At 47.6% G+C, this 19,941-nt stretch overlaps 1 protein-coding gene across 1 annotated transcript in view; it reads right to left on the bottom strand.

Moving 5' to 3' along the window:
* Nucleotides 1–4,152: 4,152 nt before the first annotated feature.
* Nucleotides 4,153–19,941, bottom strand: part of nrip1b (nuclear receptor interacting protein 1b) — a 36,850-nt gene continuing 21,061 nt past the window's right edge. The window contains exon 2 of the mRNA XM_008290632.1: nucleotides 4,153–10,572. Coding sequence (XP_008288854.1) covers nucleotides 6,486–10,115 — 3,630 coding nt within the window. The 5' untranslated portion in view covers nucleotides 10,116–10,572 and the 3' untranslated portion in view covers nucleotides 4,153–6,485. The remainder of the gene's footprint in view (nucleotides 10,573–19,941) is intronic.

Here is a 19,941-nt window from a genome sequence, read left to right as displayed (position 1 = left end):
CGTGGGTTCTCTCCGGGTTCTCCGGCTTCCTCCCACAGTCCAGAAACATGCTGAGGTTAATTGGTGATTGTAAATTGTCCGTAGGTGTGAATGTGAGTGTGCTTGGTTGTCTGTCTCTAAGTGTAGCCCTGTGATAGACTGGTTACCTGTCCAGGTGAACCTGCCTTCACCCTGAGTCAGCTGGGATAGGCTCCGCCCCCCATGACCCTGGTGAGGGTTAAGGTGTAGAGATGATGGATGGATGTTAGCATGCTAACATTTGCAAATTAGCACCATATGCTAAGCACAGTTGAAAAAGTTTAGGATTGCTTTTAATTTTGCAACAAAACAAAGGTTTGATCTGACTGTGATGCTAAATGGTCGCTAAAGTCATCAGGGTGGGTTAACCCTGAAAAAAAAAAAAAAATTAAATTAAATGCATCCATCCATTAGGTGACACCTGCTCCAGTGAAAATCAAGTTGCTTTTTTAATCCTGTCCATGTGGTGTGTTTTATATGCTGCAAAATACATCATTAGTGAAATAAACAACTAGCATCATGGCTGAACATTCCCACCTCATGAAAACATGAATTCAGACTTCCAGGGTTTTATATGTAGCAGAGGGCCTGCAGGGTGGTGCTTTGTGTATCGTTACTCCTCTTTGGCATCAGTTTGTGGCTCAGACGTGTCTGGCTGAATTTTAGCGGTGGCATTAGCATAGCATAGAGTAGCTTCACAGTGTTTGAGCAGAGGCAGGGGTGAGCTGGTGTGCTCAAGCTGTGGGTGACTGGAGAGAGAGGTGTTGAGTCATATGTAGGGCAGGTAATCATGGAAAAACCCTAAATATCTAACTGTGATACACGGAGGAGTTTTTAGGGGTTTAATGAATGACTGGAGACGACTTTAACTGGACTTTAGGTGAAAACGTTCTGAAGCTGAAGACAAATCAGCTGATCAGCAACATCAGGAGGATTAATCCTTTTGGGAATGTAGTCCATCTAGTAGCTGTTCAGACATTTATGTCAGACCCACCGACACACGCTGTCAGCAAAACAACAAACAGTCAGACGTTAATGATTAAAATGTGCAGTTAGATGACGGCCGCTGTCCGGTTACGCTCCGGCGCTACCACACTGGTGTCTGGCATTACAAAACACTGCACAACAACAATCAGCATATTCCTGTTCTCCCTCCTGTTTTCAGTTTCCTTCTCCTTCTGCATCACGCTGTCGCACCATAAAGCCTCCTCAGCGTCACATCTTGAGTTTCTGAGCGCAGTAACCGAAACCCTTCTGAATGTCAGATGCAGCTTTATTATTTTTTCTGTATGACTTCACACTGGGTGGAACATCAGAGCGCAAACTCCACAGAGTTAAATTTGGCATGCTTCGTCCTAAATGGCCCTTAGCCCCCGCAGCGCAAAGTTCACATCCCAAGCTGGTCCGAGCCAGACTGGTTGACACTGAACTGCCCTCTCTGGTTCTACCGGGGATTTTCAGAAATGTTTACTTGGAAAGTTCACGACCCTGCAGATCAACCGCAGTGTCATCGTTTGTAATGAAACATACAGGAAATTAGAGGTAGATACGTTTCCTGTCGATGACATTTTTCACATGAGAGAAGCAGAGAGATGGAACTAAACTAAGACAACACAGCAGTGAACTTATCACCTCTGAAAACATCCACAGACGGGCTGAGCTCCTCTCTTCACCGATCAGAACCTCCACATGCGTGCGAGAACTTAAGAGCCTCGCAGGAGAAAGCTTTGGAGATGATCGGCTGCATTAGACAGAAGACTGACGCGGCGACTTCTCCCCAGCCAGTTTGTAAAACATTTACCCTTGTGCTTATCTGACATGGCAAATATCATCCATGTTCTTTCAGTGTCAGCCAAGATCCCTCAAGCTGACAGCCGGCTCCGTGGACTACAGGGACTCTCAGTCATCATGAATATTACATCGGGCCTGTTTACATGCCTGCACACGGACGTCAGTGAGGCAGCTTTAAAACACATAGCAACCGCTGATCAGAAGTCATTAAGTGAGTGTTTCCTCGTTTCCAGCCTTTCTGCACATCCAGCCTATTAGTCACTTATGAATAATCACCAGGTCGCGTATGTAGACGAGGAGGCCGTGCGAGACAGAACGGGTCAAGAGGCTATCGGCCGTGAAGGAAAAGCAACGACACAAGCCGCGCCGCCGCTTGTCATATTTACATGAAACATTAGAAGAAAAGCCTGAGAGTGCTGCTGGGGAGCGGAAGCAGGGCGGAGGGGAGGAAGGTGGGTGGGTGGTGCTGGTGGTATGCTGCTTGGTTTGACTGTGGTGTGGAGGAGGAAGGAGTGGAGGTGGAGGAGGAGGAGGAGGGGGCCCACAGCTGCAGGCCAACAGTTGATCCTGTCCCGGGAAACAGGATCAGCCGGGTCAGGGCGAGGGAGGTGGGGCGGGAGGTCACGACCCGGGGGTGAAGGAAAAAGACTTCACAAAGAGGTACATCTTCAAACGAGCAGGCCCCGCTGGGGGAACCGGCGTAAGGTTGGGAAAATAAACCGGTCTGACCTCCTTTCTGGGCGCAGGAGGTTCCCCAGGTGTTAGCTTTAACCTCTTTATTGTTGTCTGACTGGAGGCGCTGCTCCTCGTCAGTTCTACGCTCATCCAGCCACGGCAGCCTCCAGCCAAAGGATCCCGACTCGCAGCTCCAGGACGAGCGCTCGGTGGTTCAGCGTTTCGATTCTGCCTTTATGACGCTCCAAATGGGCCAACCCGTAAAATGCTAATTAAAGTGTGTGTGTGTGTGTTTACATAACATTCGAGGTCAAAGCGTGTGCTCGGGGTTCAAACAGCTCTATGAGAAGTGGGTGATGAAACATCTGTGAACATATTTATCACACCGGTCGCCATGACAACCAGTGACAAGCGTGAGCTCTGCATGGCCTCCATGTGAATAAACAAAGCGGCCGACGAGAAGGCATCTCATTAAGGCTGAGATCGGCAGATCACGAGCAAAGAGCAGCCCGCGCGTTCCCATATAGATAAACTCTTGGCCGAGCGAGTTAAGTGCCGTCATTAAGTTGTTTGTCAGAGAATAAGCATGCGTAATGCCAGGAAATAGTTTTTGGAGGCCTCATAACTGTGAAATGTCTGTTGTGGGACTGGTGAGTCCTTGGCCTGCAGTTGAGTCACTGGTGGCCTGGTGTGCAGCGCTCACATCCGTTTGGCCTCACGCTGGGGTCAGGAAATCAAAGAGAGGAGCCACAGACAAACAGCCGATTGTCAAGTTTTACACCTTGACCTCAGCTTAAACTCGCGCCTCACTCCTTTATGTTTGCCGCCGCTTCAGCAATCGGAGGAAATCGAGAGGTTAGCGGCGGTTCAGCCTTGATAAGAATCTTGAAATGGAGAAGTTCACGGAGGGGAAAGGTTAGCGGGAGTTTAAAGAGAGTGCAGTCAGTCATGGGGAGGATTAAATAAAAGGGAAGTCAGGGCTGAGGAACTGTGCTGCAATTTCAAAAGTGCACTGCAGACAAAAAGCCGTCTGTTCGCTCGCTGGACTTCATATTCAAACCCAGTGCAAAGGAAGTTTAGCTTGAACTCGTCTTCACCTTTCAGCGAGTCTCACGCTACAGGCTGCTTCCTCTCCGGTTCGCAAAATCACTGCTAAATTGACAAACTTCCAGATCGAACACAAGAATCAAGGTTTTGTGTTTACCGTACAATGACACCTATTATGTAGATGTGAGCTCCACTCGGTGCATCCTCGGGCCTTCGCTGTACATCTGCTGACCTTGGAGCGTCCTCCCTCCTCTCCCAGTCTTTCCTGCCTTTCTTTCCTGCACTGTGGCCAACGGCAGCCAACTCAGAAGCACCAGTTTTGGGGCAAATACAGGACATCCTCTCGCTCTCCTTTAATAGACCGAGCTTTGATTACAGAGAGTGCTGTTTGGCTTTGATGTCCGGTTTTAATAATAATATTCTTTAATGTGAGGCCTGATATCGGGGAGCAATGGTACCTCAATTTCCCTAATGGTTGCTTTGGTTTCATAAAACGTTCTGTAAAGTGACCACTCACATGGATTAGAGCCTTCAAGAAGATCCACTTGAGCACGTGTGGCGCTGGAAATATTTAAAACCCAGACTGGTGAATGGCAAAAAGAGGAACACATTCATACTAGGTCATGCATTTTAGTACTTTATTTTTGAGATATCAGTGCAAATGAACACCAAAAAATGAAAACATAAAAAAATGAAATAATGTTTCAGGTCTTCACATGAAAAAATGAAACATCTTGTTTTTTTTTTTTTTTTATATTTGCTGCTACAAATGTTTTTCTTAGATGCACAATGCAGATCTATGATTGTACGTCAATCCCCCACTAGAGCCCCGAGTTCTTCCACAGAGCTTTGTTAACCAGTAACAGAAAAGAAAATCACAAAAATATTCAATGCACGTTTATTTTTCACACATTTTTATCAACTTGCTCGACAGTCTGTGGTTATTTAGAGACTGCTCGTATTCTAAACCGACCTCTCTCTCTCTCTCTCTCTCTCTCTCTCTCTCTCTCTCGCTCTCTGTGATAAAAAAAAAGACCTATTTTAAGACTTGACATTTTCCCCCATCACCAGTAGGGATACACAGGTAGTTCCCATGCGTCTGCATGCAACAGGCAGCAGTGAGGAGAGTCAGACATTATTACACAACACAGCGCAGGATAGATTATCATTTACCACATAGAGACACATGCAAAGAACAAACCAACCGAAAAAAGATGGGCATAGCATCCTCTGCCTTTGTATGTACACTTGTACGCATATAATTCATATTTACATATCAGGGCATTAAAAACTAGGGTAATATCTTTTCTTAAACATTACAAAATAGTCATCTTTCATACTGAAAGTACTATTTACACAAATATATTTAACCATTGTGAAAATGTATTAATAATCGAAGAGACGTACTTCATAGGTATATGTATTAAAAAGATCACAAGACTAGATGGATAAAGCAGTGTGTGAAATCAACCGAAAAGAATACAGTACAATCAAAAAAGAAGGAGCTAGATACCAGATATCCCTCAAGACACCAACAGGTCTTGGTGATTGTTGGGGGGCAGGTACACATATCCAGCTGCTCTGAAAACAAAGATGTACCTGTGGTCTTCTCTTTATTATCATGCAATTCTTTTGACTTTTTATGAGTTAAGAGACTGCCACAAAAAAAATAAAAGATGTCCATAAACCACAACAGTTAGGAAATGAAGAAGAAAAAAAAATCACAAACTGTCAAATTCTCAACAGATAACAATACTGACATTTTTTTATTACATGCCATTAAATTATTCTGAAAAGGACACCAACATCTCAGCTTCGATAGTGCAAACTCTGGGCCCTCGCTTTGTTTTTTTTGTTTTTTTAAAATCCTTTTCACACTCAAAGGTTTTGTGTGCATGAAGAACGGTGGAGTGGGTTTACCCAGGATGGTAGAGATAAGTTTCTGAGGCGCTGCAGCCTTTTAGCTGTTGCTCCAGAAACCTGTTTACACTCAACTGTAAGCACCGCACGCGCTCTGTTGACCCATCTGCTTAAAACTGCACAATCTGCAAACACATCACCCTGAATTTGCACTGTCGAATATTGGCCTTAAACGTTCAATTCAAATAAAAGCAAAACACAATGAGTTGTGACCATTCGAACCTCCAGTGATAGATTCTTTCTCCGTCGGTAATTATGCCACACCGTGAATCTCGAGGAAAAAAGCAAGACAAAGCATTCATCATGGTAGGATCCTCACTGAAGCTACTGCAGTGTGAATGTTGTTTTCAAGGTCCTCCTTTGAATGAATTCATCATGTACATTGTTGTAATAGACCGCTGTGACTGCCCCAGAATGACTTTATTTGGAATCTTATCTAAAATTGATGGGACTCTGTCTATGGAGAAAATAAATAAATGTCCACTGAACTGAGCACTAACATTTTTGGAGTCATCAATAATAAATGTTGCTTGAAATGTTCTTTCTAAATGTTTTATGGTGGGCAACAAAGAGGACATGGAATCGTGATATGTGTACAATTCAGATACAAATAGTAAAACAAGAGCGAATTGTAGAGGAGGAGGACCCCCTAATTAACAAAGTGAAATATGCAGGGCATGATGGGAAAGGTTACGTGTGTGTGTGTGTGTGTGTGTGTGTGTGTGTGTGTGTGTGTGTGTGACAGTTGCACAGTTTTGGTTGAATCAATTCATCGTGTTGCTCAGACAGACCTGTTTTTGAACCATTCCATGACCTCACTATGTAAAATTGAGAAAGCAATGCAAATGTGCATTTGAACTTGAACTTGCTCTATTCCACTAAAAATCTTTTTGCATTCTTTGTTATTTGTCTCATCAAACCAATTTGGCAAGTCATTAAAAATGAAAAAAAAAAGAAAAGAGAGAAAAACAAAACAATAGAAAGAGTCAATGGATTTGCTTCAGCTTTGTATGTTTCTGTAGTTGATACAACTTCTAGTCAGACGACTGGCTCAGCCCCTGGCTCTCGTGGCTGTGCTTGTCGTTGTGGGTCGGCGACTGAGGGGTGGAGCTCAGACTGCGTTCATAGGCATGCATGTCACTGATTGGCTCTTCTTTAACTCTGACCACAGCCTGGGCTCCCTCGGCCTGCTCCCTCACCTCCCTCCTCAGCTGAATGCTGCCCTTCTGCAGCATGTAATACAGGATGGGGTTGGAACGTGAGAGTCGCGGAGAGTCTGGGTTTGAGTCACACCCCTCCTCCTCGTCCTCTTCGTTTTCCTGACTACTCCACCGCACAGGGCTCTCAGGCTCCTGCTTGACTAGAGTAGGGGGGTCCCGTTTCTGAGCGACAGGCCACGGAGCTGGGTGGCGGCTCCAGGGGGTGCAGATAGGGCTGTCGCCTGCAGGGGGGGTGGGCAGTGGTCTGAGATTACTCGGAAGCCCTGAGTTGAGGGAACCATGGGGATGCCAGCTGGGCAGGTGGAGGAAGCTGTGATTATGGGCAGGCTGACTGAGAATGCTGCCATTGGCCTTGCCGTTGGCCTGCAGGACGGACGGACTGGGCGCCCCCCGGGGCTGCTGGGACAGCTCCTTCAGGCAGTTGTCAGAGAGCAGCAGCTGCTTTAGCACGTTGAAGCCGCGGCTCTCTCTGGTGAGGCCTTCGCCTGGTGGGCTCCTCGGTGGAGCCTCTTCTTCCTTCAGACTCCTCTGCTGGTCAGACTCGAGCTGAACAGCAGAAGAGGCAAAAATGTTTGTGTCACCGCGTTCCACGACTCTTTGAGAGCTGATATTATTAAAACTATCTGTCTGATCAGAGCACAGGCGTCTTTTCTTAGGACTGGGGCTCGGATACTCCCGCTGTTCCTCTTTAACCTGTCTGGGCTGGGACTCAGCCTGCATAGCAGCACTGGTATAGTAGGTAGCAGTCTGTTGCTTAAGCAGCTGGCTTAGGAGGCCGTATTTTGCTATGACCTCTGCAGGCCGTGGTTCTGTTTTTAAGTCCTGCTGAGAATCGGAGAGGGGGCTATTTTTCTCATAGCCACTCAGTCTCTTTCTGCCACTCAAATCCTCAGACACGGCAGAGGATGGTCCTACCTCTTCTGTGAGCTCCGATTTGACCTTTATATCCAAAGGGGGACCATTGGAGCTGTCACAGATGATGGAGGCACCGGGGCTTTTCTCATAGCATCCCCCTGCCACCTCTACACTCCTCCTGCCACTCCCACTGGGTCGATCCTTGCGGCTGACTGTAGCAGTAGCTGAACCTGTTCCCAGAAGGAGCTGCAGCACAGTGCGCCTCTCTAAGAGGTTCTCAATTTGTGACGAAGGAGGAGAAGCTTCCTTCCGACTGAAAGGTGTGCCACTGCCTGACGCTCCGTCGGAGAGCGGAGTGGTGGTGGTGGTCCTGTGGATCGGAGCGTTGAGCCTTTCCAAAAGGGCAAGGGGCCTGTTGGCATCCACCTCCTGGCCCAGCCCTTTGCCAGAGGGGATGGGTGGGGAGGACGAAGCTGTGCCACACTGAGCCAGATTCTGTAACAGTTTACTGGCACTGAAAGCAGGCTCTGAAGCTTTCTCAGCAGGGAAGGCTTTAGACTTACACAAATCCAATGGGCTGGACTGGACATGGGGGGAGGGATAGGAATATGGGGATAATGCGCCACTTGGGTCACGACTAGCAGGGTAGAGGGGCTGGGCCGGGGCTACTGGTCTGTCTACGGGGCTTTTTGTCCTGGTCTCTTCCCAAGGCACCAGTCCCTTCTGCTGGGTTCGAGACATGGTTGCCATAGTGATATCAAGCGGCAAATCTTGGTTCCCTACGCTTTTATTAACCATCTCGTTATTTCTGCGCTCAAGGAGGAGCTGCATGAGCGTGAGCTTAGGGTGGGACTTTAGGTCTGGGCTCATTTCAGGCTCCTTGTTCTTGGACACCTTTGATCCTGATGGCTCTGGCTTCCACTTGTTTATTAAGGATTCTGTTAGTTTGTCCAGGGAAGAGGTAGAGATAGAAGAGGAGGAGGATGAAGAAAGAGCAGTGGAGACACAGGAGACAGCAGTAGAGGATGGTGAAAAGGTTGTGGTGGATGGCTGAGCAGAAGCTTGAGGAGAGAATGCAACTGGGGTGGAGGAAAACACCGTGGTGGAGGAGGAGAAGGTGGAGGTGGAGGAGGGGGTTGTAGTTTTGGGCCCTGTGTCTTGTATGTTGACACGGCTTCTCATGGAGAGGTCAATAGGAGAGCAACTAGAGTAGGAACTCTCTGCATCGCTACTGTCCTTGGTCAGGCTCCTCTCCTGTGTGGAGCATTCACTGTCTGATGTGACGGAGGAGGAGCCGCTGGGCGGCAAGATGCCACAGCTGTCCTCTAGGTGTCCATTCTTGGTCAGCTGCTTCTGGTTGTTGTGGTTGTTCAGCAGCAGCAGAAGTAAGCTGCTGCATGTTTGGGGGGGCCGAGTTGGACGTGAGTCAAAGGCTCGCTTCTCTCTGGGCGGCTGGCTGTGAGTGTGGCTGGGAACACGAGGGGGAGTGGGCGGGGAGCTTTGGCTGTGGCCACGCAGCAAAGAGGGGCTCTGTGGACTGGACAGAGCCGTTCGAGGGAGTGTTGTTGTTATTGTGGTTGTTGTCGTCATTCCATTTTGGGTTGTTAAGGAGCTTAGTGTGTCGGCGGCTCCTGGTAGAGTCCCTCCCACACTCGGTGGCCTTTTGTCCTGGCCATGCTGCTGGTTTGCCATAGCAGCTAGTCTCTCGCTGGCAGATCTTCCTGAGAGCTGGGCTTTGAGTGCATGCTCTCTGGAGTACTGCTGGAGATGGGCTTCACTGGACAGCAGCAGGGCCAGTTGACTGCAGGCCACGCTGGGCTTGGGTGAAGGTGCGGGACTAGAACGAATTTTCACCATGTTGGCCACCGCCTTCAGACGCTCCGCACAGGACACGGACTCAGCAGTTGCAGGAGCGGCAGGAGGTGTAGCGCTGTGTGCTGACCGGGGAGATTCTGGGGGTCGGTCCTGACTGTGTCCCCGGCGACTGTAGGGGGTGTTGCTGTGATTTTGAAGTTTGCTCTTCCTCATCAGGCCCTTTAAGCGGCTTGAGGCTGTCCCATACACAGGAAGTGGCTCTTTGTCTGCAGGGGGTGCCTTGGATGGAGAGGAGCACTCGCTGGGGGGCTTATTAGAGTGCTGAGACATCGCCACGCTCTGAAGCCGTGAGCTGAATGACTGAAGCAGGGAAGCCAACAGGGTGCTCTCTCCAGCGTGAGGAGATCCCTCTAGTGCTCCATTTTGCAGGCCTCCCCCTTGGCCATTCAGCTCCATTGGGGGTGAACTCATCCGCTGGCTCCCCGGATCATTCCAGGCTCCGGAGCGAAGTAAGCGGGCCTTCTTCAGGTGCTGCGAAGAACCTAGTGTGGGCCCATTAGTTCCAGCCTTGGGAGCTGTGGGGCCATGGTTGGGCATTTGGAAGGACCCGCCCACCTTGTCACCCTGCTCCTGATTGCTGTGGGCACCCTCGGACCTCCCGCTCGCCGTGGCCCCAGGCCCGGCCACTACTGGATGCATCAGTAAACCTTCCAGATAAGTTAGAACAGCTGAATCCTTGTGTGTCTCAGGGCCAGGCTCCTCCCCATGAGTCATGTTCAATACTAGGATCCCCTCGTATGGCTCAGCACTGCTACTGGGAAATAAATGTCCACTAGGTCATCTGGCCAGCAGTGGCATGTACTTCCTAAATACCAAAAACAGGGCAGGCAATTGCACTGAGTGGGGAGGGGGAGGGCTGAAGGATGCGGTTGCTTGATGTAAACCCTCTGTATAGTGGGCACAGTCAGCAGTGTGGCCAAACAGCAACCATGGTTGGAGGCAATCTGGGGCAGGTGGGCCTCCCAGGCATTGTTGTATGCCTTTAAACACCGTAGGATCCCAGAAGGCCCGGCTCCAGGCTTATGCGAGTAGCAAGCGAGGAGTCAGCGGGATTTCACCACAAAGATGTTGACACATTCCGTGGCTGTGGATGTTTGGGATGTCTGTCCTAAGGCCTGGCTGTGGTTCTGTCAGTGGCGCCTCTCAGCTTTGCAGATCTCACATGGGGGACCTATGGGAGTGAGTGAGAGAGAGAAAAGAGGGAGAAAGGGATGTTTGGGCAGAGAGAGGAAAAAAAGGAGAAAAAGGAAAAACTGTGTGAGAAGCAGGGATTTGCACAGCACTATATCACATTCATTTCACCACCTTGTCTGCCATCTCTGTTACTTAGCAACATTTCAGATTGACTGCACACGGCTCCGTCTCCTCTCTGCACTCTCCCCTCACCGCCACCGAACAGACGACAAATGTAGATTAGGCCTGATTGGATCCAAATTGAAAATTCAAGCCCACTACCTTGAAAACATTCAGGTCTTGAGCAGTAAGCCCCTCACAGCGATGTCTTTCAAAAGTGAAGGGCCTTGTGAGAGCTGTGAATAATTCCTTATGCAGCTTGTCATTTCAGTGGATTATCCCACCCCACCACCTCCTGCTCCTTATGCACTCGAGCAGCATCTCACACGACGCAACCCTCGGTCTACATAAAGCAAGAGCCACCCACCCACTCACCCACATGCACACAAGTAAGCATTTAAGCATTCATGCCTCGACACAAGAGCGAATAAGTGCATGAAGACACACAGAGACACACGGACAGTCTCACTACATCATTATCTTCATTAACACCTGGCCAGCTGTAAATCCATCACAGAGCTTAGCTCCTTTGACCCCCGACTGTTTTTAAATCAGAGCAGAAGAGCAAAATATGAACTGACTTGATATGATGTGAGCGGTATTTACAGGTACAGTACAAAGGCTGCTGAGAATCAGAGCAAGGATGTAGCTAACAGACAAGCTGTACTCAGCTGTCAAGTGTGTGTGTGTGTGTGTGTGTGTGTATTATGGGGTGGGGGTGGCTTAAGGATCAGGTGCACCTGTCACACCACACCACTGTCAGGAGGGCAGAGCCAGTGACACGGGGGTGAGCATTGTGCCAGTTGCCATGACAGTGTCAGCAGTGCTGCCCTGGGAGACCTCTGCTCTGAACCCTGTCAGCGTGGTTTCCGTGGATACAGGACACCTCCGACAGTCCTGGCTGCATCCCATAAAGGTTAATTAATACAGAGTTTCCACCTCGCCTCAGCTGCTGTCCGTGTCCTTTCGCGATGCCGTCCTCACCTTTGGTGTCCGCTGAGTGGACCGACATAGCAGGTCACACGACAGGACAGCAGCCTCTGATTATGACGAAAGGCCATGGCAACCCACACAGTCACCAGCCTAAATACTTCACAGAGAGCAGTAGCAAGGGCCAAAAACAACAAGGCAGCAGGCTTCTAATCAGGCTGAAATCCATCCCCGTGGCCAAGGTCCACAGGTTGTCATGACAGTAAGGGCAACAAGGTGGCACTTTTAATGCCACCTTGGAAATGAGCTGGGATTAGAAGCTGGATTTAAGCTGATCAGTGTGCAATTAAGTCTGAGTAGCAGTAGGAAAACAATCAGCTTGGCAATTTTAAGACCTCTTCAAAGCAAAGGTCCACGGGTCGACGACACTCCTCAGACCGCGGGGCGCTGCGAGGGGCAGAATATCTTAGCTGAGATTGGCCCATCAGCGTCAATTACAATTCAAGGCCATCTTTAAGCTGTTGACCTAAATCTGACAACAACAAAAGCCAACCTGGTCACACTGGGCCATCTGACGTCTGTTGTCATGCTAATCTTAGATGCTCAGGATTAGGACTATTTTCCCGCCAGTGAGCTTAACGCAATTATAATGGAAAGGCCTGTAACGCCGCGTTTGATCGGCGCAGGAAACACATTTACCTTCGACGTAGCCTGGCATAACAACTAATGTGCTGCGATTCAGCCCCCCAGTAAGCGAGAGAAAAATGTAAATGGGAAAGAAACACTGACACAGTTTCAACACGGGGAATTCTGCTAATCTCTGCGCTGCTGGCAGTGAACCTTTGGAATTACAGTTGACCTTGTCTATGTTTTTGCCCAAAGACACTTCTATACAGAGCCGACAAGGCAGCACGGGGACACTATGACACTGCAATATATTAGTTTATAGACAACAGAGCCACTGCATTCGCTATCTCATATAAAGTATGAATTACTCTTTAAACAAAGTGAGGACCTTCAGGCCCTTGAGAGACATGTAATGACAGAGCCGGTGTCAAAAAGCCCTGCTACAGCAAGGGCAAGAAAAAATATGTTCTCCTCAGTGACAAAGCTCTGTTAACAAATAAATGACCTTAATATAGGGAAAGCTGTCCTCTATACTGAGCCCCTAAAGCATACAGGCCTCCTCCTCTCCTCTCTCACAACGTGTGATGTGTGCATTACTATTACATTATCTCCCCTGGTGTATACATTGAAAATGACCTTACACATCTGTTAACATGTCATCTCATTGGTGGTGGCACCCAAAAAGCCTGACCTCCACCCTCCTCCCCCACTGTGGGACACCACAGCACCAATGAGCTGCTCTACGGTTTCTGTGGTGATTATCCATTATCCTTGACAATGTCAGCCAATGACAGAGCAGGCACCATTCTAAAGTGATTTTTACCCCTACAGTCAGCCACGCACATGCGAGAGGGAGGGCAAGTGATGGGGAGGGGTGAGGCTTCATCATCCCCTGGCTGGTTGACTCTTCATCTATTTCTCTCTCTGTTTCACTCCTCTGGTACTTAAAAGACGGTGGGAACAGCAAAGGTCACTGCACTCTCAGACGCTTCCTCAGATGCACAGAAGTACCAGGAGGCCGGCAAAATGTGCCAATGCAGATCTCTCAGATTAGATTTATAAATGTGTGCTTCATTCCCTTCACTGACCTCCAGATTACACCTCCTCCTCCACCCCCCACCGACACACGTGCTGGTAATACGGGCTTTTTTTTTTTTTTATCTGACCAAAAAGTGAGTTTCTAAATGACCTTCATCGTCAGGAATGGTAATCCATTTAAGCCATTTAAAATGTATGAGACCAAACAAAAGAATTAAAAGGGGGAAGAGCCAAAGGAGTGGCAGTTAAAGTCAAGGTCACTCATGCCGCCAAGGCTTTTCCACTTGATGCAACAGCTGGTGTCCATGCAAAGCTCTGGGCGTTAATAAAAAGTGACAATGCTGCCTGAGCGGTGTGTATTACTAATGTCTGACACCAGCCTGGCAGATGTGTTCTCCCTGCATTTAAGGGGAGTCAAGGTTAAAGGAATTTAAAAGGAGAGGCGATGCCTAAACACTATTATATCATGTAATCTGCAGCCCAGCCCTGCTGCACATACTCAACAGGGTAGCTCACTTACACATGCGGCGTGACCGCTATTTGTAAATTCAATATGGCCTGACATGATTAAATAAGACAAAACATAAGCTACCTGACCAAATGCAGTTGTTCCAAGGCTTCCACAAGTGAATGAGTGCACCGGAGGAAAGTTGAATTAAAAGCTCTTGTTCACCTTGAGAAAGGTAAACAAGAGAATAACATGCTACCGAACAGCAGGAGAGCTGGAGCAAGAAAATGTTTTGCAGATAAGTCAATCAGGACGAAATAACACTGAAATGCAATACACAGAAGCATGCACGCCCACACAATGAGAACTAGGGCACTCTGACCCACTTCTTGGGATGCATTGACCAAACAAATCATGCATAGCACACACACACCCCCCATGTGTGCGCACACTGAAACCCATGGATGCACCCCGCATAAAGGAAACGTGATACATGAATACTGAAAAGTCAGACCTCTTGTGTTAAGTAGCACAGGCTATCCTGTGGGAAAAAGCATCCTACTCAGAGCACTTGACTGTGAGGGACAGTGTGAGATGGCTGCTAACAGTTCAGACTTCAGACAAAATGGGACCGGAGTGCTAAAGTTCTTGGCCTGCATCTGGCCTTGAATGAGGACGGTGGGGGCGGATTTTAACTTCATCTGTACTCATCAGTACAAAGAGTTCCTGGGGTTGAGGGAGAGAGAGGGAGAGCATAAAGGAATCCATGCACACTGATGAGTCATCTAAGTGTTTCAGAGCCCAGCTGAGTGGCAGAGGACCCAGCAGAACCAGCCAGAGCAGCGATGATATCACCGCACTGTACGACAGACCTGGACACGCTCTGCCTTCACCCTGCATGCCCGGGCTCGCATGGAGGTGCTTACCAAAATGTTTGTGTCCATAGTAAATATTTGTGTGCCATTTCAAAGACCCACCCAAGGGCCATTTCCTGAGTGGCTGGGAATTAGTGCATCAATTAAACACACACACACACATTCTTTGTTAATGAGCCGTGGCTGCCATCAATCTATACCTGATTCATTTCTATTGGGCTCCGAGGTAATCTTCTGCTTACATCGTCCGTCCAAAACGGCGCTCATTTCCCTCCCGAAACAACACACATTTTCCATTTGTAAACACTGGTGCTGGAAATAGGAACAGCTGATTGCCCCACGGCCAGCACGCCAAAAGGCAGAGCGCGGCCCTCGAAACAGACTGCAGTGGTGATGTCTGAGGGAAATGGGCCACTTTGCAATTGAGATCAAATGTCCCACTGTAAGGCTGCCCTGAAAGCTGGATAAAACCAGCTAAAAAACCTTGGCCTCTAATGAATCATTTCCATAATATCCTTGGCATCAGCCCTAAGACGGCTATTGCTGTGAGTCAGCAAGATGTCTGCCTTTATTGGGTTAAAAAGAGTGCTGCTTTTCTCTTTCTACTGTGAGTAATTTGGGATGGTTTGGAGTATTATAGTGCGTGACAGAGGTCTAAGTGACAGAAAAAGAAGAGGACATATCTCTGCTATCATTTTGCCTTTCATAAGGCTCCCATTGACCTACTTTCTAGTTTTTAAATCATCCTAATGCTTGCTCTGAGTGAGGCTGGAGAACGATATTACCGGGCACAATGGGTTGTGAAGGGACATTCCATTAGAATCATCAAAAACACAATTTCTGTTTTTTTTTTCCTCCCTTTACCTCGACAAGAATACAGTCCTGTTCAAAGTTACACAATTAAAGGAATCTTTTAAATCAATTAGACTCATTTAACCCAATAAAGTATAAAACAATTATGTGCAACCTTTTCCGAGAAAATCTCCCGAGCAGCACCAGTCCAGTTGGCAGGCCAGGGCTGAGCACATGCCAGTGAACAGGAGACTTCAATAAGATTAGTCCTTCACCTGGCCCCGGTGCCTGACCCGCTGCTCTCACAGATAGCACCACTGCTGGAACCACAACAACAGCACCACCCTCATGAGTCCCAATAAATGAAATGAGAAACCAAACCCTCCCTGAAACGAAGGTCTGAAGCTGGTAGGACACGTCCATACATCCGTAAGCTGAGTCTAGCTTATTATTCAACTACAGCTAAATATATAAAGGACACGATGCAGCAGCAGCAGGGTGCAGATGGCACAAACACCGAGACAAATAAAGCACAGTGACACTTAATAACTTAAAAAGCTAACTGTGGTAGCAGAAAACGGAGTAGCAGCTGCTAACTACCTCTCTGAGGCCGGGGCCTTAGATAACGCTGATAAAAGCAGCAGCAGCAGCGTTCCTGCCATCCCGACACCCGGCAGGACCTCGTGCCACCCTGCACCCTTTTGTTACACAAGCTGGAGAAGACCCAGATGTAAGCTGTAGACACCCTCCTCAGCTATTTAAGCTTATGTTGCAACGTGATTCCTATTCAAACAAAACACTGGGCAAAACTAATTTTAACTATTTATTGCGCTCAGATGACCCTTATCAGTTACACTGGGGACGGTAACGGGACACTTGTACGCCTGTTGCTGCTTCAATAACAAAGTTCGAAAAGCTGTTTTTAAAATCAGGTGTCCTAGATAGCTGTAAGTGTTCCACTAGGCCAAAACAACACACAGTCGCTTTGAATAATTTATATGCTGATGAAGGATGTTGATACGACCATATTTTGATGTGACATATATATATTTCACCATTTTTCACCAGAACCCGGGGCTTTATTTCACTACCTTTCTCGTATGCGTGTTCACCATGATGGTTCCTCTGAGCCGCACTAAGGCTGCGACACTACATTGGATCTGAGTTTAAAAAACGAGCCCACACCGGACCCAGGGCTGGTGTTAGCAACAAGAGGAGCTGTTACAGACGTGTCTATCTGCTGTGACTGTTCACAGAAATAAAACTGTACATCCAACATGAAAACAGTCCATTTCTATCTGTAGATAAACGTCTAATAAAACACTGAAGCGCTAAAGGACATCTCATAAATACTGGCAACATGAACGTCTTTATTTTTGTCTTTTCCAGACGGTGGACGAGTTTAACACTGAGATGATTTAGTAATTAACCGAATAGCCAACAAATAATTACCAACTAATCAAGTAGTGGTTTTAATGGGTTTTTTTTAAGCACAGATCTCTCAAATGTAATTTATCTCTGTTTATACGACTGTAAAATTCACACTTTTGGATTTTGGACCAATAGTTAGCCAAAGAAAAAGACAAGAACATGTGATGGATGTTTGTTTTTTTATATTTTTTTCCCCAGATTTTTGTAAAACAATAACAAAAACCTGCAGATTAATTATTAGGTAATTAGTTGTGGCCCTAGTTTATATAAAAATGAAAAAAACAAATAAATAAAATAAGTGTATGAATGTAAACAGAAACACAAAATAAATCTACTTTTCTTCGAGGCTTAACTGCGGCAGCAAGTCGAGGTGTTAAAAATGTCCAACAAACTCTCTCTTTATGTGCTAAAAGTCCTTTTTCCTGGTGTGTGCCAAGATCACCACCATCTCCACTGAAGCGCAGATAAATCCATATCCTATAGACACCAGGGCAAAACACACTTTATTTAGCTTGACCTCCTCCTTATATCTAAGCCTTCCCCTCACCACTGAGTCTTAGCGGCTAACACACAGTGGGCTGCTCTTCTTACTAACTACAGCTGGGTCACTCGAGCGCCGGAATAAAAAAACGCAGCGAGGTCGTCTCTGAGCTGCTCTTTGTCCGTCCAGGATTTTGCGGATGAGCCGCCCCGGTTAAGAACTTATTATTATAAAATTTGGGTGATAAAACATGACTGGAGAACCGTGTTTATGGGTTTTACGACGCTTCTTTGCGTTACCTTCCTGCTGCAGAGCCATTTTTAATTGAGCATTTGGAAAAGACACAATTCACCTATTAGTGTAATAAACAACTTAATGGATGCAACAAATGGGTTTTGGCAACGCGGCGCGACAGTGATCAGGTGTGTGGTGCAGCGTGAGCAGCGCTCGTCTCCACGCCTTCAGATGGCTGCTGATAACCTGTTAATCACGTCGAAATAATAAACGCTCCTCTGCTTTTAGGCCGGATCCTTTTAAAAAGAGGCGCATTAGATGAAACTGTGCTTAATCAACTTCCATTGGTCCGTCAGTGAATGGAGGGTTCATGATTTGGGCCAGGCCGGTGACACGCCGTGAATATCAAAACCCTTGCAGTGGCCACCGACTATTGACAACACAGTGCACGTAACGGACAAGCTGAACTGATCAGCGTAATTGGCTTTGAATTTAAATTTCACACTGGAAGACATGTTCTGGTCGGCAAAAAGAAAATAAAAGGTATTTGAAGATGAACAATTGTCTTTTATGTATGTAGTTTAGTCATCGGAGGAAAAAAAAAAAGGTGGCGGGGCAGATTGTTGTCATCACTCTACTCTGACTACATCAGACTACTGCTGGTTTTCTATCTAAGCAGAGGTTAATTGCAATTAATTGCCTTCACCTGGAAGCCCAGGTGTAATCAGTCCCTGATTGAGTAGCAAGACTGAAAACCGGCAGGAATCTGGAGCCTCAAGACCAAAACCCGTCGTTTACGGAGCGCTAATGGAGATTAAGAAGAAAAATAATCAAATTTCACAGGCGGTGTTGTTGAACTGATCAGGTTTACTGTAACCAAGAGGAACCTGCTAATGGTCAGCGTGGATGCAGACAAGGCCAAGGCTCAGAGTCCCTCAGTCCGCCGCTGACTATTAAATCAGACGGAGAGCGACGGACAAGGCCAGCGACCCCACTGCAACAGGCATATTACTCCACTGTAATGAAAGACACTGAGACGAGAGGCGACGCTATCCGCCGCTAAATGTAGTTAAAAAAGTGCTCAACAAAGTAGGAAAAAAAGCGGCACACTAAGTCAAACGCTAACACACCTATTCTGCTGTGGTTGGGAGGTGAATGCAGACACACATCATGCTCCCGTACCTTGTCATCCTTAGCTGTGGAGGCTGATACAGGTAAAGTGCAGTAATCAATTTGCTCTACTGGCAGGAGTGCTCCTTTAGAATACTAATCAGGCTTCCGCCCTCCCCTCTTCCCTCGTCCTCGCCATCCCTCCGCCGCTGCCCCCCTCCCCGCTGCCTTTCTCCTTCCTCGTTCACCTTTCTCATGACTTGACACCCCCCCCAGTGCCCCAGACCTGACCAAATGCTAAAGGAGGGCGGGCTGTCTTCTGCACAGATAACTGCTGCCACTAATCAAGCCTACGTGCACCGGGGCGTGGGATTAAAAGAGCTTGCACAGCTTGACTCAGGCACTGAATGGTGTTAGTGCGCGCACACACACTGGCGCGAGCAAACACACACACACACACACACACACAAGATCAAAATAAAAAACCTATAGGGAAGCCAGCAGCGTCTTGTCCTAGAAACGCACACACACACACACACAAGCCTCAGACGAGCAAACAACACAACAAGGTCAACTTAAAAGCTGATGTTAGGTGAACATTCTCGGGCTATAAAAGAACACACACAAGAAGATTAGATCTAAATTTACTCCGCCAGTCAAAACGGGACTCGGTGGTGAGCCACCCATCTCTATCTCTCAGAACACATGTCACGCAGGGAGCTGCAGTGTTGTGCGCATCTAAAGCGAAAAAAAAAAGAGGAACAAACTCGACTGTGAATTGACAGGGCCTTAATTCCCGTTCCTTTTTCATTTGGAGAGATGGCTTACAAGGGGGGGTCTCTACACCATATCAAACACACACCGGAGTTGCCTGGAGGCTGTAACAAAGCATCCACCACGTTACACCACACACACACATATATATGCAGGCTATCAGTGTGTGTGTGTGTGTGTGAGGGAGCGAGCGAGCGAGAGACAACGCCACCCTATGCATCAGCAGGGATATTTCATTATGTACATAACGAGTGCCATTAATCGCTCTTAACAAGAGGACACAACCTCACCTTGGCAGTCTCACACGCACAGCAGGAAGGTGGAGGGTGGGCGGAGGAGGGGGGCATGGAAATATCTATAGTGCGCACAGAAATTAAAATTCACCACACTCAAGGACCCGCCGCCTCCTTTTGACCGACCACATCGCGGCCCGGGGGTGTGTGGAGGCGAGCCAGCAGCCATAGAGAGGCGTCTGATAGACAGGGAGGAAAGTAAAGAAGAAGAAGA

This window comes from Stegastes partitus, unplaced genomic scaffold (genome assembly GCF_000690725.1).
Source record: "Stegastes partitus isolate 25-593 unplaced genomic scaffold, Stegastes_partitus-1.0.2 Scaffold687, whole genome shotgun sequence".
NCBI classification, from domain to species: Eukaryota; Metazoa; Chordata; class Actinopteri; family Pomacentridae; genus Stegastes; species Stegastes partitus.
Note: the sequence above shows the minus strand (reverse complement) of the source record. Positions and strands in the feature narration are given on the sequence as shown.